A 17,857-nucleotide genomic window follows, 5' to 3' on the forward strand; every position below is an offset into this window, starting at 1 on the left:
TAAATAAATAAATAAATAAATAAATAAATAAATAAATAAAGTTAAATAATTCTTAAAACAAACAAACAAACAAGAAAACTCTTGCAAAAGTTTGATCAGGCAGAGTATTTGTTCTTTTAACACTCAAGTACATAGCCAAACATGTCACTCTGACTAAATTATCAAAAGGCATTGTCCCAATGTTCTAGATTCACTGAGAAGCTACACCTCCCTTTTTCTTGGGTTACAGAACTGCTGCTTTAAGTGTCCTCAGAGTCCTAAGGAAGGAATTCAATTTACATAAGATCAAATTTTGTCTGATAATTTGTTCTGTTTAAATATTTGAAACTGTAAGTATACACTAATATTGAGCACATACTAAGAGTATTAATTATTAAAAATAACAAAGGGACCACTTGACATTTCAAATTAAATATGAAACAAATGCCAAGAAACATAATGACATTTCAGGTAAGTGAAGATTGAGGCCAGCAGATAGTATGGGTGTTAAGACACTGGGTCCTTCATGGCAGACTCCACAGTTTGAGTCTTGGACCTGGCAGCCTGAAAGACACATGACGCATGTGCATATGTGCTCAAAATCCTGATAGGGACCAGCAGTTAGCGTAATGGCTATGTCGCTGGACTCCCATTTAGTTTACCGCGGTTCAAGTCCCAGACCTGGTGGCTTAAACTCACACTGGGCGCATGTGCATGCGTGCCCAAGATCCCGAGAGGAGAATGGAGGAGAAGGGATTGGGGTGTGGCCATCCCCCTTGGGGGGTGATTTCTCACTTTCTGTCACTGTCTCTTTCTGGCGAGCGCACGTGCCCTATAGGAAAAACCTCTCCAAAAAAATAAATAAATAAATAAAGTCCTGATAGGAGACTGGAGGAGAAGGGATTGTGGCACAGCTGCAATGCATCAATTTCCTTCTCGGTCTCCAGTGCACACATGCACCCTATGCAAAAATCTAAAAAAAAAAAAGGTTAGGGCAGCCATCTTACTGCTTTTTTATGTGAACCTCACTATTTTTGAGTTTCTGATTCTGGTAAGAGTTATGTGAGAAACAGAACTAACTAGCAGGTGGCATCGTAGTTGGTGTGGTGGTTAAGGCACTGGACTCCTACACGGCTGACTATAGTTCAAATCCCAGACTTGGTGGGTTGCTTTCCCTCTTTCCCCCACTTTCTCTGTCTCTCTCTGGTCAAATTTTAAAAAATAAAAAAATTACAGTAAATAAAATACAATAATTCTAAGAAAAAATAATTTTAAAAAATTTAAATATTTCCTCTATATACAATTTATTTATGCATTTGAAATGTTTGCATAATCACTTCAGTTGAGTGGAAAATAATCTATTACTGAAGCTGAAAAAAATGACTTACTGCTTTTAAAAAAGATAACTTTTTAAATAATTATTTATTCATTTAATTCCATTTGTTATTTTTTAATTTGACCAGACAAAGACAGAGAGAGAGAAAAGGAAAGTGAGAAAGCAAGCCACCAGGTCAAGGACTCAAACCGTGGTTGGCCATGTGGGAATCCAGCGCCTTGAACCACCATGCCACTTGTCGGTTCCTAAAAAAGATCTTTTTTTTTTGGAGAGATTTTTGTTATAGGGCACATGCGCTTGCCGGAAAGACAGAGAGAGAAAGAGAGACAGAAAGTGAGAAATCATCCCCCAATGGGGATGGCCATGCCGCAATCCCTTCTCCTCCATTCTTCTCTCCGGATCTTGGGCACGCACATACACGTGCCCGGCATGAGTTTAAGCCACCGAGTCCGGGACTCAAACCGCGTCGACTATATGGGAGTCCAGTGATATAGCCATTACGCTAACTGCTGGTCCCAAAAGATAATTTTTAATATTAAATTTTATCCATTTAATCTCCTATATCTATTTTTCACTTATGTCGCTGTGACTGATTTCCAGAGTCCAACTAGAAGGCCATATGCCATTCAAGAGTGGTATATCCAAGAGGAGACCATTCACAAAATGCAAAGACCATTCACAAAATACATTTAAGACTACACCAAGATAGTTGGTTTAATAATACATATTTTCAAGTAACTGAAGACATTTTTTTTTCATTTCTTTCAAAACGTTTATAAATTTGTCCACATTAGTCATCCAACTGACAGAGCAAAGCAACCCCACGCTTGATCCAATGTTGAGTAGGTTGGTCTGTCTTTAACAACATTGCAATGACAAAGTTAGTAGAATGTCCTGTAGTGGAAAGAGTTCCTTTTCGTTCACTTGTCTTGTAGAGGGGGCAAATATAGGCATTCGACTTGATAATCAAAACCTTTTGAACTTGAAGAAAAAGAAATACACACATTTGATAAAGGAAGAAGAGGCACTGTTGCTAAACCAACAATTATGTATCTTAAAATAAAATCACCAATACTAAATCTAAGATCACAATTAAAATATTTTAAGTCCTTAGGTTTCTTTTTTTATAGTGTATATTTTTATGGTTGTGAAATAAGGCAAGTGATTTCATATGGTACATGACTGAAGGTCTAGAAGACAGGAACTGATTTGAAAGTTCTGTTCATGGAGCCGGTAGGTGGCATAGTGGTTAAGGGTGCTGGACTCCCACATGGCTGACCCCAGTTCAAGTCCCTCTCTCTCTCTCATTCTGTCCCTCTCTGGTCAAATTAAAATAAGTAAATAAAATAGATAAAGTTCAATACAATAATTCTGAAAGAAAAAAGTTCTGATCACTTAGCAGGTATAATGAAAATCAAGAGGACTGGGGAAATGGTAAGAAAAGGAGAAAGTAGGGAAGATGGAACAAAATACTGGGTTGTAGGAAAAGTCATGACACATTTTTGCATAGAAAAAAAAAATGGGACCAGCAGTTAGCATAATGGCTATTTATATATATATAAATTAAGGCCACATTTTTCATAGCTATCACTGAACCACACTAGCAATGAAAATGTCTAATAGGTTGGATGGTGATTCTGGATGATTAATAAGTAACTTACTGTTAAGAATTTAAAAAACAGAGAATAGAATGAGCCTCATTTTTCTAGACATGTGGGAAAACGCTGATGGCAGATGGGGAGTAGGAGCCAAGTGGCTTCTCAAAGCAGAGGGAAAACCGGCCTCCACCCCATGTGACTTGCTACATCTACGCTTGGGGGCACCTAGCTGGCTCCTGGGCCTAGAGGTTTCTTATATCCAGGAAAAGCTAGTCACCACCTGAGACCATGTCAGCCTGTGTGTGCCTCTGAGCAGTATGTAAAGGGAGTTCAGAATTAAAATGTGGACGGCCAGAGGTGGAATCCTGAAACCCCTGTGTAAGTGTGGGGTAAAGAAAACGGTATATCCTATGGGCTAACAGTGTAAAAAGGTAGAAAGACATCCTCAAAGTAATCTGTTCATGGAGCCGGTAGGTGGCATAGTGGTTAAGGGTGCTGGACTCCCACATGGCTGACCCCAGTTCAAGTCCCTCTCTCTCTCTCATTCTGTCCCTCTCTGGTCAAATTAAAATAAGTAAATAAAATAGATAAAGTTCAATACAATAATTCTGAAAGAAAAAAGTTCTGATCACTTAGCAGGTATAATGAAAATCAAGAGGACTGGGGAAATGGTAAGAAAAGGAGAAAGTAGGGAAGATGGAACAAAATACTGGGTTGTAGGAAAAGTCATGACACATTTTTGCATAGAAAAAAAAAATGGGACCAGCAGTTAGCATAATGGCTATTTATATATATATAAATTAAGGCCACATTTTTCATAGCTATCACTGAACCACACTAGCAATGAAAATGTCTAATAGGTTGGATGGTGATTCTGGATGATTAATAAGTAACTTACTGTTAAGAATTTAAAAAACAGAGAATAGAATGAGCCTCATTTTTCTAGACATGTGGGAAAACGCTGATGGCAGATGGGGAGTAGGAGCCAAGTGGCTTCTCAAAGCAGAGGGAAAACCGGCCTCCACCCCATGTGACTTGCTACATCTACGCTTGGGGGCACCTAGCTGGCTCCTGGGCCTAGAGGTTTCTTATATCCAGGAAAAGCTAGTCACCACCTGAGACCATGTCAGCCTGTGTGTGCCTCTGAGCAGTATGTAAAGGGAGTTCAGAATTAAAATGTGGACGGCCAGAGGTGGAATCCTGAAACCCCTGTGTAAGTGTGGGGTAAAGAAAACGGTATATCCTATGGGCTAACAGTGTAAAAAGGTAGAAAGACATCCTCAAAGTAATAGAAATGCCATGCACCAAAAAGAGAGAATAGTATGTTTCCAGTGTAAAACATTCTACCATTATGTATCCTAATTGAACTAAATCCTCAATGTTTTGGGTAAAAACTTGTTGGGGCAGTTAATAATATCTATCATTATTTGCCTTAAAAATTGAAGACATTTTGTTAAAAGTATACTTACTTGGTTTTATCCATATGATAGGCATCAAGTCAAACAGAAGTTTGGGATGTTGTTCAGCAAGCAATCCACTGTAGAGAAAAATTGACAGAGGTTATTAGAAATAACTTATGAAACATGTTTCTTAGAACAGATAACTATTTAGGGGACCAGCAGTTAGTGTAATGGCTATGTTGCTGGATTCCCATGTAGTTGACTGCGGTTCGCATCCCAGACCCGGTGGCTTAAAACTCACGCCGGGCGCATGTGCGTGTGTGCCCAAGATCCTGGGAGGAGAATGGAGGAGAAGGGATTGTGGCATGGCCATCCCCCCTGGGGGGGGATTTCTCGCTTTCTGTCTCTCTCTGTCTTTCTGGCGAGCACACGTGCCCTATAGCAAAAAACTCTCAAAACACACACACACACACACACACACAAAAAAAACAAAGAATAGATAACTACTTATACTGGCTTTTAGTATGAGAAGACCAGAAACATGGAAGAAAAGAAATGGAAAAGAGGGCCAGCAGGTGGCATAGAGGTTAAGGCACTGGATCTCACATGGCCAGCTGTGCGGTTTGAGTCCCAGATTTTTAAGGTGGCTTAAAAACCACACCTGGTGCATCTGTGGGTATGCCCAAATCCCTGAAAAGATTTGGAGGAGAAGGGACTGTGGCATGGCAATCCCTCTGGGGGTGTACGGTAGTTATTTCTCTCTCTGGTGAATGCACACGCACTATAACAAAAATTAAAAAAAAAAAAAAAGAATTGAAAAGGAAAAAACCTTTAAAGAATTAAGAGGAATGACAACAACAAAAGATCTCGGAGGGCTAGACAGGTAGTGTGATAGTTATGGAGGATGGATCCTACCACCACATGCTGGATGCGTGTGTATACGTCCCCAAAATTTTGAGAGGAGAATGGAGAAGAAATTGTGGTATGACCATCTCCCCTGGGGGGTGATTTCTCACTTTCCTGCTCTCTCTGTCTCTCTCCAGCAAGCACAGGCACCCCATAGCAAAACTAAAAACAAACAAACAAACAAACAAACAAACAAACAAAAACATGGATAAGCAAAGTGTAAAAGAGTGAACACACACCAATGACTGCCAGTTATAAGTTCCATAAAACCCTTTGTAGGAAAAGATGACACCATCACATTTGACTCCCCACAGTGATCATGTCCTTGTTCCATTCCTGTTTCACAAAGATTGGAGACTCAGAAATGCTGATTATTTTTCTCATGGTTACACAGCTCTTAAGTGCCAGTGTCAAGATTCAAACACAGATCCGCCTACATGAAAAATCTGTTTTTTTTTTTCAGTATGCTAAATTGCTAGTTTTTTGGGAGGAAGGAAGGAAGGAAATACTGAATACATAGATAACACAAAGTTCAGAAAAATGGCAGGAAAGTGATGACAAAAGAAAAGGAAATAAGATAAACTATGTGCAGGCAACTCTCCTCATAACATTGCCCTGGAATTATCTCTGTAAAACTCACTCTACTGTTCTCTTGTATTTAATTTTCCCTTCCTCAGTCATTTATTTATTTATTTATTTATTGGAGAGGTTTTCACTATAGGATGCATGTGCTTGCCAGAAAGACAGAGATAGAAATAGAGAAATCACCCCCCAGGGGGGATGGCCATGCCGCAATCCCTTCTCCTCCATTCTCCTCTCGGGATCTTGGGTACGCACGCACACGCGCCCAGCATGAGGTTAAGTTGCCAGGTCCGGGACTTGAATCACAGTCAACTACATGGGAGTCCAGCGACATAGACATTACGCCAACTGCTGGTCTCCCTTCCTTGGTCTTTAATGCTCCTTTGGGAGGAAAACCTAACCATGACCCTGGAAATAGAAGAGTATACTTGTAAATAGATTGCTAAAGGCCAGACTCTGAAGGAAGATTTTTCTTCCCTTGTGTCTCTCTCTCTTTTTAAAAAAGAATTATTTATTTAATTTTATTTATTCATTCATTTATTTTAATTTGATCAGAGAGAGACACAGAAAAAGAGAGAGAGAGGGAAAGTGAGAGAGCAAGCCACCAGGTCGAGGATTCAAACTGTGGTCAGCCATGTGGGTATGTCCAGTGCTTTAACCAACATGCCACCTGCTGGCCCCCTCCCCATCTCTCTTTTATAGCTTTTAGATTTATTTCTTCCTTTTCTTTAGAGAAAGATTTTTGCTTTGGGACCTGTGTGCTCACTGGAGATAGAGAAAGTGAGAAACCACCCGCCAGGAGGTTGGCACTGCCGCAATCCCTTCTCCATTCTCTTCTCAGGATTTTGAACACACATGCACCTAGCATGATTGTCAAGCCACTAGGTCTGGGACTGAAACTGCTGTTGACCATGTGGGAGACTAGCACCTTAACCACTATGCCACCTGGTGGCCCCTAAATTTATTTCTCCTTTAAGCAAGATGAGATAGAGACAAACGAAGCACAGCTGATAGGGTCTATACCATAGTCAGGACCCACCCCAGCCTCAGCCAGCCTCAACCCTGGGCATGCAGCTGCCCAGTATATGCAGGAGGGCTCTGGGTATGAAGCCAGGCCCCTTCTGTGTGGGTCAGCTCAGAGCATGTTGTCTTTACTGCTGTGTTACCATATGGTCCCCAATCTGTATATATTAAAAACAGAAATAGCATTGCTTAGTTTTCTAAGAGTACAGCCAGCAATTTAATATTTAATATTTATTTGCTATCTCATCAAAATAAAAATAAAGTTTTTTCATTTAGTAACATAAATGGGAAATTTAACTGTAAATTATTTAAAAGTTAGGCAGTCCTATACATTAACTGTTGTAAAGAAGCAGGAAAATCATTTCAGCTAACTTTTCTACTACTGAAGTCACTGCTATGGTTTGAATATATCCTCAAGAAATTCATGTATTTGGACTCAGTTTGTTGAGAAAGTCATGACACATTTTTACATAGAAAAACATACAGGGCCAGCAGGTGGTGTGGTGGATAAGGTGCTGGATTCCCACATAAATGACCACAGTTCAAGTCTCAGACCCGGCAGTTTGAAAAATCACAACAAAGAAACACATAGATAAATAAATAAATGTTGAAAAAAAACATACAAAAACATGCCATGACTTTTGCAACAACCTAATAGTTGTATTATAAAGGTGTTAAGTGAGAAATGAATTCTTTCCGGGTGTTCCTGGGTGAGGCCTAGTGGGTGATAACTGGTTCATGGTGAATGCATCGTGGAAGCAGCAGTCTCATAAATAGATGAACAATGTCTCAGGAGCTCAACGAGTTTTCCCTCTTGTGAGAAGGGGTTATGTGTCACGAGAGCTGGTTGTTATAAAAGAGATCGGCCAGGATTTCTATCTCTCGCTCTCTCCACACATGCCCGTCATCCTCTGTGCTTCCATCACCTACGCTGTAGGCCTCGGACTTCAAATTTCCCAGCCACCAGAATCATGAGTTTATACATAAACTTCTGTCTTCTTTATAAAATCAGCTAGGCTCAGATACTTGTGTTGGCAATGGAAAATGACCAAAGACAACCACTGAAATATTAACTACAAATTGTGCAGGACCTAGGAATAATCTGACCAATTGCCCTGGTCTGAGTAATGACTTACATGTGAGTTCTGATACTATTTATTGCCTTATTCCCATTATCTTACCTATGACTCAGCTACAACAGAGAAAGTCTTTGCAATTGACACCACTCACGTTTCTCTGTCCCAGCGTGCTCCATCGAGATAAAGTCCGTGGATATAGACGCCGTCTTCTGGTGATGCGTCAGATTCATCAGACGGAATCACCTGGAGGGAGAGGACATGCTAGGCAGGTCTCCTCTCCAGACAACTGGTTCTCATAAAGAAAGCACTATAGACAAGCATGTCCATGAAAACTGTACTACGTAATAGCATGTTAAACTATAGCTATTTTAGCTACAATATGTAGAAAGGTGTAATATAATTCTTTTGGAAGACTTTTATCAGGTTTTCTGTACCTTATCTTATTTTTGCTAAAATAGAAGATCCTGGATTATCTGAATTGAGTATTGAGATACATCAAAGTGCTACCCTAGAGACAGCGAGACAAGTATAATATACTTTTTTTATGAAACACAAAGAACGAAAAGAAGTAAAATCACTTAAAATGGGTTATAATATATAAATTCTGAAAATCCTCCTTACTTAAACACATGACTTTGATATAATGATATACTGCTGAGTTTAAGAAGTTACTGTACCTCAAATTCATATCCAAGTAAATCAATAGGGGTAGTATATTTTCTGGCGTAATTCTGCATAGCTCCAGTTAAAAAGGCTTGGGTGAAAAAGAAACCCGAGAGCCAAAACACACAAGGCTTTCCCAGATTATACCAGTCCTATAAAGGGAAAACAAAACAACACGTCCATTTCTTCATCGATACAACTGTCACCCAAGGTACAATCCCAAATTCTGATTTTGTGCGCACTGCCCATACACTCCATCAACTTTCTTCCCACACAGTTTACGTTGGTGCTCCTACAAATTCTTTTCCTTTCTAGTTACTCTTCTTGAAAAGTTCAAAATAATATTAGCATGAACCCGAATGAAACATAGTTTGAAAAATACAGATGTAAATTACTTGGGGGGTTATTGTATTACTTCTCCCACTCAAAAGCAACCATCTTTAGACCTCTTACACGGTGTCTAACTAACGCCCTCGTGTGTTGGTTCTAGTTCCTGAACACTTATCCTCGTTACCCACTCACTGCTGACATTCTGGTACAATCGTGGCCTTCTTTCTCCCTCAGTACATACTGTCTTGCTTCTTCCCTCTCTCAGTTCAATACATCTAGACCACTGCTGCCAGAATATAGCCCACCCTGCGTAGTTTGAATTGTAATTAGTATCTTTTGTAATTCTTAAGTGACCCACAATATTCTTCACTGACCCACTAATAGTGTCCTATTGAAAATGACTCATAATCTGGCCCTAAAGCGTATTTTCAGTTCTATTACCTTTTTACTTTGCTCAAGTATTCTACATTCTAATCAGCTAGACGTTTTGCTAGTCTCATCTGTGCTGGGTGGACATCTGTTGTTTTTTCATCCTGTCTTAGTATACCACTCTGCTCTCCCTCTGAAGGACAAACCCTCCCCCTACACTCTAAATAGAAATTCAGTCCAAGCACTTCTGGTGACGGCACTTCACTTAGCCTCCTGGGGTGGCTATATATGCATAAAATGATCTTTTACCTGTAAAAAGTCCAATCGGGCTAGAAAATCTGTGATGTAACTTCCTAGGGGCTTAAGACTTGGATACGATCGTTTGGCCCATATTTCTGGAACCTTTCCAACAAGTAAGCTGCCAGAGAGTGCCTCTAATGCAGAATCCATTACAACCACACCCTTAATAGCTTTTTCGAGGTCCTGGAGGGTGTTACGTATGGTTACAGTTAAACTGCAATGAAAGAAAGTATGTCTTCAAAATGCACATTATACTAAACATAAATACCACAGTCTTTCCAGAAAGATAAATAGCAGGAATTTCATTCACTGCTTTATCAAAGCGTTTTCTAAAGTGTGCTCCCCTTCCATTTGGTGGCATGTGAAGTAATTTTAGGTGATACTTGGGTGGACTTTTAAAATTTTAATCTTTACGTGTGTGTGTGTGTATCTATATGTATATTTTTTCAGAGAGAGAGATTTTTGCTATAGAGCACATGCTTTTTCTGGAGAGACAGAGAAAGAGACAGAAAGTGAGAAATCACCCCTTCCCCCCCAGGGGAGATGGCCAAGCCACAGTCCCTTCTCCTCCATTCTCCTCTCAAGATTTTGGGCATATATGGGACCAGTAGTTAGTGTAATGGCTATGTCGCTGGACTTCCACGTAGTCGACTGTGGTTTGAGTCCCGGACCTGGTGGCTTAAACTCACGCTGGGCGCGTGTGCGTGCGTGCCCAAGATCCCGAGAGGAGGATGGAGAAGGGATTGCGGCATGGCCATCCCCCCTGGGGGGTGATTTCTCGCTTTCTGTCTCTCTGTCTCTCTCTGTCTGTCTGGCGAGCGCATACGCCCTATAGCGAAAACCTCTCCAAGAAAAAAAAAAGATTTTGGGCACATATGCACACATGCCCAGCTTGAGTTTCAAGCTACTGGGTCCAAGCCTTGAACCACAGTTGACCATGTAGGAGTCTAGCACCTTAACCACTACACCACCTGCTGGCCTTATTACATATGTATTTTTAAATATGCAGGAATATAGAAAATGAAATTATATGCAAAATAATACAACTAGCATATCAAAATTTTTGCCTTCTAGTTCTCCATGCCATGATCCACCTTCTACCTCAGCCAGCCTGATCATGGGTACACACTTGTGTACCTGACAAGGACAGAGAGGCCTCAGGATATGAGCTAAGACCTTCCCGTGTGGGTCCAGCAATGCAGAGTGTTGTGTGACCAATGTGTCCCATCTGATCCAGTGTCTTCTCACTGACTTTGGTGGGCAAACAGATCCTTACTTGTTAAATCTTTCCATTTCTTGTACTAACACAGTATTCATGCTCTCTTCGTATGTCACAGGATACTTCAGGAGTGCTAACTCAATGTCGAAGTCATTCGGGAGCTAAAAGAATAGATTGTGAAGATCACAGATTACTCTCAGTGGATAATTGGTTTAATTCAGCTATATCAATAATAGCTAACACGGGAACCATCAGTTAGCGTAATGGCTATGTCGCTGGACTCCCACGTAGTCAACCGCGGTTCGCAACCCGGACCCGGTGGCTTAAAACTCACGCCGGGTGCGTGTGAATGCATGCCCAAGATCCCGAGAGGAGAATGGAGGAGAAGGGATTGCGGCATGACCATCCCCCCTGGGGGGTGATTTCTTGCTTTCTGTCTCTATGTCTTTCTCTGTCTGGCGAGCGCTCGTACCCTATAGCAAAAAAACTCTCCAAAAATAAATAAATAATAGCTAACACTAGGTGACAGGCATTATGCACATAGCCAAAAAGCAGTCTGTTTAAATCTATAGGCCTCTGACTCTGAGGCCCATGTTCTTGTCTACTACCATATTTCACAGAAGATATATTTCTATTAAAAGTTGTGTAATTTCTTTTTATAATTTCTTATTTTCTAGTGATAAAATTGATTTATCGCTTCACACCTGCTTTATATTTATTTTTAATCAATTATCAACTATCTTGAAATAGCTTAGCTTACCCGTTATCAAATAATTAGCTTACTCCATGATCAAATAATTAATCTGGATGAATATAGCAGAGTTCTGGGGCAAAGAGAGAGAGAAAGCCATTGAATGCCTGATAGGAGAAGTGATGCAGGGAACTTTGGAATTGATGGTCCCAGCCCAGTGTGCTGGAACTCACATTTGTAAAGGCGCAAAGGATTCCCAATCAGGGAAGCCCTAAACCAAGTGTTCAGCTGCCCAGATTGTCCCGGGTATAGTCCTGAGTGACACAGAAGAATTATTTTAAATCACATTAGGTGGTGTTCTTCAAGAGCCCTTTAGCTCAACTTGAAACCGTGATTCTAAATGCCTCTGCCAGGTACCAGGTTAGGTAGCTTATAAGGGGTATCATTTTTCCAGGGCAAGAACCTTTCCTAGCAGAGATAAACCACAGAAGCAACAGGGACCAGGGATAAGAAGAGGCAAATGGCAGAATCAGGATAGGAGTGGGAGCGATCACAGCCTTGTGGTTTTGCAGGCAGTACCGCTCCTGCCCTTCTTTCAGGGACCACAGTCAGGGTGAGGGGCGGCAGGTTCAGTTTACTTAGTAGGGCTGAGTACCTAGGTCTGTATAATGAAAACAAAACCAAACAAAAAAACACAGCAACTAAGGTATCCTTGATCTTATCTCCCTGCCTCCTTACCTAAGGTATAAAACACATTCTCTCCTTGAACCAGCAAGTTCAGAAGATTTTCCTGTATTTTAAAAAAATTTAACTTTATTTATTTATTTTAATTTGACCGGAGAGAGAGAGAGAGAGAGAAAGCAAGCCACCAGATTTGGGACTCAAACTGCCATTGGCCAGTTATCTGCAGTCCCCCACCCCCAACCAAGATTTCCTGTTTTTTTGAAAGTAGGTCCTGGGCCAGCTCTGTGGCCTGGTAGTTAAAGGAGCTGGGATCCTGTGTGATTCGAGTCCCAGACCCAGAGGCTTGAGAAACTAACCTGGTGCATGTGTGCCTAAAACCCAAAAAGGAAGAAGAGAGAGAGAAGAAGGGACTGCAGCCTGACTATACTTCATAGAGGTGCTTTCTCCCTCTTTCTCTCTGTGTTTGTCTCTCTCTGGTGAATACATGCCCTCTAACCAAAAAAAAAAAAAAGAAAAAAAAGTAGATCTTCTACCAGTTATTTAGAAATAATAATAAATTACATGTACATTAGCTCATCCATCCAGGTACACTTACTAAGAACTATGTAGCAGGCGTTTTGTAACCACTTTAAATTTATGAGCTCTTTAATGTTCTCAGCAACCTTGCACACTGGTACTATTATCATCACTTAACAGATTTGGAAACCAATGCTTGAAGAGACGAAATATCTTGCTCCAGGTGATAATACTGGTAAACTGAGTTTTTAGATTGCTATTTCAGTACCATTCCTATTTCTATTATAAGCGACGTAGTGTACGCTTTACCTTTCTGAGAATGTCTTCGGTAATTTCGAAGAGAATCTGGTCTGTACTTCCTGAGGATCCCGTTTGTTTGGAACCTCCCTGGGTGAGGAGCAGGGACTCAAAAAGAATTTTTGTTTGTTGAAGGTCTTTGGAGATATCGACATTTTCATGTAACCCAAATATCTCAGGGTGTTGAGTAAATGGGAGTTTCTGCCAAAAATTAGATTAAGCATGCATTACATTTTCGCTGGATGCTGATGGGGGTCAGGATATGCCACCCTAAAATGTGTTGACATAAGGCAGTTAAGAATCAACAGGAAGAGTTATCTTCTCTCCCCTTGTCTGCCTAAAAGCAGGACGTAAAGTCCCCTCTCACGTACCCACAGCAGGATGAGGTGAGTGACATGAACTGCTTCATGCTTTTGATTTTCACGTTTCTGCAAAGGCCCATGTATATAAAATATTAGCGTCAGTACAAACTATGTATTTTCTCCTGTTCATTTGTCTTTTGTCAGTTTAATTGGCAGGACCCAGGCAATGAACATGAGAGGGTAGAGGAAAGGTTTTTCTCTTTCTACATTAGTTCCTGAGGCAGATGTGTGCAGACACCAAAAGACAGTTACGAATCAACTAAACATTAAATAACAGAAGAATCTAATCTTTTCCGATTTCCAGAAAATACTAGAAAAAAGGATATTGAAACATGATTGAAACGATAAAACTTGTCTAAATCCATATAGTATAGGGGAATATCTCTCAATTTGCCAGTAGAAAAAAAAAAAATCACACACAGGCCAGCCAGTGGCATGGTGGTTAAGGAAACTGGATCCCATGTGGTCAAAAGCATGGTTTAAGTCCTGGACCCAGCAATTTGAAAAACACACTGGGTATGTCATGTGTGCATGTGCCCAAAATCCTGAGAGGAGAATGGAGGAGGAGTGTGGCCATTGCTTTGGGTGGTGTTTTCTCACTTTCCCCATCTTTCTGTGTGTCTTCAGTGAGCACATGTACCCCTAAACAAAACAAAAAACAAACAAACAAAATTCACACATGAATCTAACCATATTTTCGGGGACACATTACCTTAATAAATTCAATGTACTCATCATAAGTGCCTTTGGGAGGTGCAAAATAGTTTCCACTGGGAGAAAATTTATAATGAGGGTTTTCAACTATATATGGGTTATAGAAGTCAGCCAGCATGGTTAACAGGAGACGTCTGTCCCAATCATCTGTCACTCTCCCTCCGTAATTACATTCCCCAGTCAGGTAAGAGATAGCTTCAAATGGAACTGTACTGTATTCATTTATGAATAACTGAAATAAAGAAAAACATAAAACAGGAAAAGATTTTAAGAGTTTTATTTCACGTCCATTTTAAGAAGATATTAATTATCTACCTATGTATTTTCATAGACCAGAGATCGAAAGAATTATCATCATGAGTTGTCCTCAATGGCTGGGATTGTTAGTGTTTTAAATTACTTTACTTATCTGTATCTCCCAATCTTTTTCTGAAATAAATATGTATTCTATGATGAGAAAAAAATTAATAAAAGCGATGACAAGAGAATTAGCAAGTCTTTCCCTTATGAATTTGGACAAATCTTGTTTTTGAGCCTTGGTTCTCAGCTGAGGTCACTCTACTGCCCACCCAGACACCTGGCATCTGCAGATCATTTTCATAGTCGCAACTATGGCGGGGTGTTTGGTGGGGGAGGGATGCTCTTGGCATCTATTGCATCGAGGCCGTGATGCTGCTACATAACACAGAGAACAGGTGCCTACAGAAAAGAATGATCTGACCCAAAAGGCCAACAGTGCCGAGGCTGAAAACCAGGAGCCTGGTTTAGGGAACTTTTCACAATGTTAAACAAACAAGGTCATTTCAAATGTTAGTGTTAGAGTCTTATTCGTACACTACAACATAGCTCATCTAGTAGACAATATATATTATTTCTAGTTTCCTTAGCATTAGCAATAGTAATAGAAACTACCATTTTGCAGGGCCGGCAGATGCTGTGGTGGTTAAGGTGCTGGACTCCCACATGGCCGACCATGGTTTGAGTCCTGAACCTGGCAGCTGGCTTTCTCACTTTCGCTTTCTCTCTTGTCAAATTAAAAAATAATAATAATAAATGAAATTAAGTAAATAAAAAACTACTTAATAAATAAAATTAAGTAAATATAAAACTACTACTGCATAACTTTTACATTCTACAAAATGTAAAACAATATCATTCTAGAAAATGTAAAGCAATATGAAGGCCTCAATTTATTTATTCCAGCTCCAGATCCCATATTTTACCCACTCTATAGGAATTGCTAGTAGTAGCTATATTGGGATGGTCTGAGTTTGTTTCTGTCTTTTTTTTTTTTTTTTTTTTGCAGAAGTTTTTGCTATAGGGCGCGTGCGCTCACCAGACAGAGAGAGACAGAGAGACAGAAAGCGAGAAATCTCGCCCCAAGGGGGATGGCCACGCCACAGTCCCTTCTCCTCCATTCTCCTCTCAGGATCTTGGGCATGCATGCACAGGTGCCTGGCGTGAGTTTAAGCCTTGCAGAAGTTTTTGCTATAGGGCATGTGCGCTCGCCAGACAGACAGAGAGACAGAAAGCAAGAAATCACCCCCTGGGGGGGATGGCCACACCGCAATCCCTTCTCCTTCATTCTCCTCTCTGGATCTTGGGCATGCACACACATGCGCCCGGCGTGAGTTTTAAGCCACCAGATCCAGGATGCGAACCACGGTCGACTACATGGGAGTCCAGCGACATAGCCCTTACGCTAACTGCCGGTCCCCTGTTTCTGTCTTTGAAAGCTACCTAAAATACAGGAATTCCAGCAGAAATGGTGTACAACTGAGAAAAAAGATGTCTTAAATTCTTCAGAGTCAAGGTAAAAGCCTTCTCAGCTGACCCCATAGTGCAGTGGTTAAACACAGTGCATTGAGAGCCAGATCTAATATGGCAGATGACGGTTCAAACCCAACCTGCCAGGCACATGTGAGTACATGCCCCAAATCCTGACGGGAAGGAAGAATAGAGGCAAAAGGGTTAAGCATAACTACGCCCCATGGGGGGATGCTTTCTCTCTCTGCGGCAAGTGCATGTGCCATCTGGCAAAATAAACAAACTGACCAACAGAGAAGAAAAAGGAAGTCTTCTCATTGTTTAAGTCTCTCGTGTTGTCAGGAGGAAGAGAAGTATCCAGAGAGATGAAGAAATTGACAAAGAGGGAAGGTCATCTTCTTGGATAATGAATTACTTATGAAAATAATGTTTCTCCCTCTCTTTGTGAAGGAGAAAGGTATGTTCAGCTGGGTACCCTCCCTTCCCAAAACTGAAGGAAGAGACCTAAACAGACTATAATGCTATAAATTGTTGGCCTATACTTCTTGTATTCATTCCCCAGTTGTTTGTCCACTTAGTCATCAGGTTTTCTGATTTGCCATTTTGAAGAGCGATAACCTGCTAATATAACGAAGTGAAGATGATTATGAAGATGAATTACTTCTCATGTTCCCAGCTCCTCAAAATATAAAATTGGATTAAGTCAATGCCTACAGGTTCCAGTGTTGGAGCTATAAGAGCTGATGACACCAGAGGCTGCAGGCTGAGGTCTGGCCAGAAGATGAATTCTCAGTTGATTGATTATAATGGCTTTAGCAAAATATTCTCCAAGTTTAGGCTGTTTTATCAATTAAACTGGTCTCAAAACTTAGGTTTAAATCAACATCATTTCAACATGTATTTGTAATTCCGTAAGCACCAATTTCAATACAAGATTCTCAAATTGACAGATGTATTCTAGTTTAGATTTCTGTCCTGGTATTTTTTAGAGTTGATAAAATATCAATATTTCTAGAAAAGTCATCTCTTATTACTCTTTTTTTTTTTTGACTAGGGTCCACACATGCTTGACAGAGAGACATGGAGACAGAGAGATAAAAAGAGGGAGAGTGAGGGAGAAAGCATCCACCAGTGAAGAGCAGTTACACCACAATCACTTCTTTTTCATTTCTCCAGCCTGGCAAGATTTGGGGTATACACACACACATACACGCACAAATGCACACACGCACACGTGCTTGGCATGTTTTTCAAGCTGCTAGGACTGGTATTTGAATCACAGAAGGTCATTTGGGTCCAGCTCACTCAACCACTAGGCCACAGGGCTGGCCTCCACACTTCTAAATTTAAAGTTTGACATAAACATGATTAAATATAATCTTACAAAAACCAACCTGATTGAAATCTCAGGGCACTTAATTGGGCTTTAGCAACATCTCTTTTTCTTTTATTTCATAAACACCCTTCAAAATAGCAAAGAAGCAGAAAAATATTACTGTTCTGTGGTTATATGAAAAGCCAGCCACTCAGTATGCTAGAGTCCCTTAATAGAAAGCCTCAGCCTTTCACCTGCACTTGGTTACGCAGATACACACATCCTCGACTACCTGGGGGGAGTAGAAGACAAGGAACAGCAAAGAATCTCTTCAGCTGTGGTCACAACTTCAGAAGGCCTGCGGCAGACCAGAGTCTGTGTGGCAGCTATGTAAGCAATGGCGACTAGATTTCAACAAGAGCAGAGCTGTTTCCCTTCCTGAACGTGGCATGATTCTGGATATGACGCTGATACCTTTCCTCTGACCCTGGTTTCCCAGACGTCTACGTCTCAGTGATTCTGTTAACTGCCCAATATCCTTTCAATAAATTAGTTTTCTATTTAGGCAGGCTGTTTCTGTTGACTATTTTAAAAGATAGGATTGACTGAGTGGAGGAAGGGAATAGAGGGCAGTGAGGATGGCACTGCAAAAAGACAAAGAACCAGGGTCTTTGACAACAATACTCTGCATTGCTCAACCTCGAAAGGCAATCAACCTCAAAACTTG

The 17,857-nt window shown here is 40.6% G+C and overlaps 1 protein-coding gene across 1 annotated transcript in view; it reads right to left on the reverse strand.

Moving 5' to 3' along the window:
- Nucleotides 1–2,087: 2,087 nt before the first annotated feature.
- DNAH12 (dynein axonemal heavy chain 12) overlaps nucleotides 2,088–17,857 on the reverse strand; it is a 209,317-nt gene continuing 193,547 nt past the window's right edge. The window contains exons 67-74 of the mRNA XM_014582892.1: nucleotides 14,047–14,280; nucleotides 12,985–13,173; nucleotides 10,842–10,945; nucleotides 9,575–9,779; nucleotides 8,581–8,718; nucleotides 8,055–8,146; nucleotides 4,383–4,450; nucleotides 2,088–2,296 (exon numbers count right to left, since the gene is read on the reverse strand). Coding sequence (XP_014438378.1) covers nucleotides 2,106–2,296; nucleotides 4,383–4,450; nucleotides 8,055–8,146; nucleotides 8,581–8,718; nucleotides 9,575–9,779; nucleotides 10,842–10,945; nucleotides 12,985–13,173; nucleotides 14,047–14,280 — 1,221 coding nt within the window. The 3' untranslated portion in view covers nucleotides 2,088–2,105. The remainder of the gene's footprint in view (nucleotides 2,297–4,382; nucleotides 4,451–8,054; nucleotides 8,147–8,580; nucleotides 8,719–9,574; nucleotides 9,780–10,841; nucleotides 10,946–12,984; nucleotides 13,174–14,046; nucleotides 14,281–17,857) is intronic.

Source organism: Tupaia chinensis, unplaced genomic scaffold (genome assembly GCF_000334495.1).
Source record: "Tupaia chinensis unplaced genomic scaffold, TupChi_1.0 Scaffold143906_1, whole genome shotgun sequence".
NCBI lineage: Eukaryota > Metazoa > Chordata > Mammalia > Scandentia > Tupaiidae > Tupaia > Tupaia belangeri.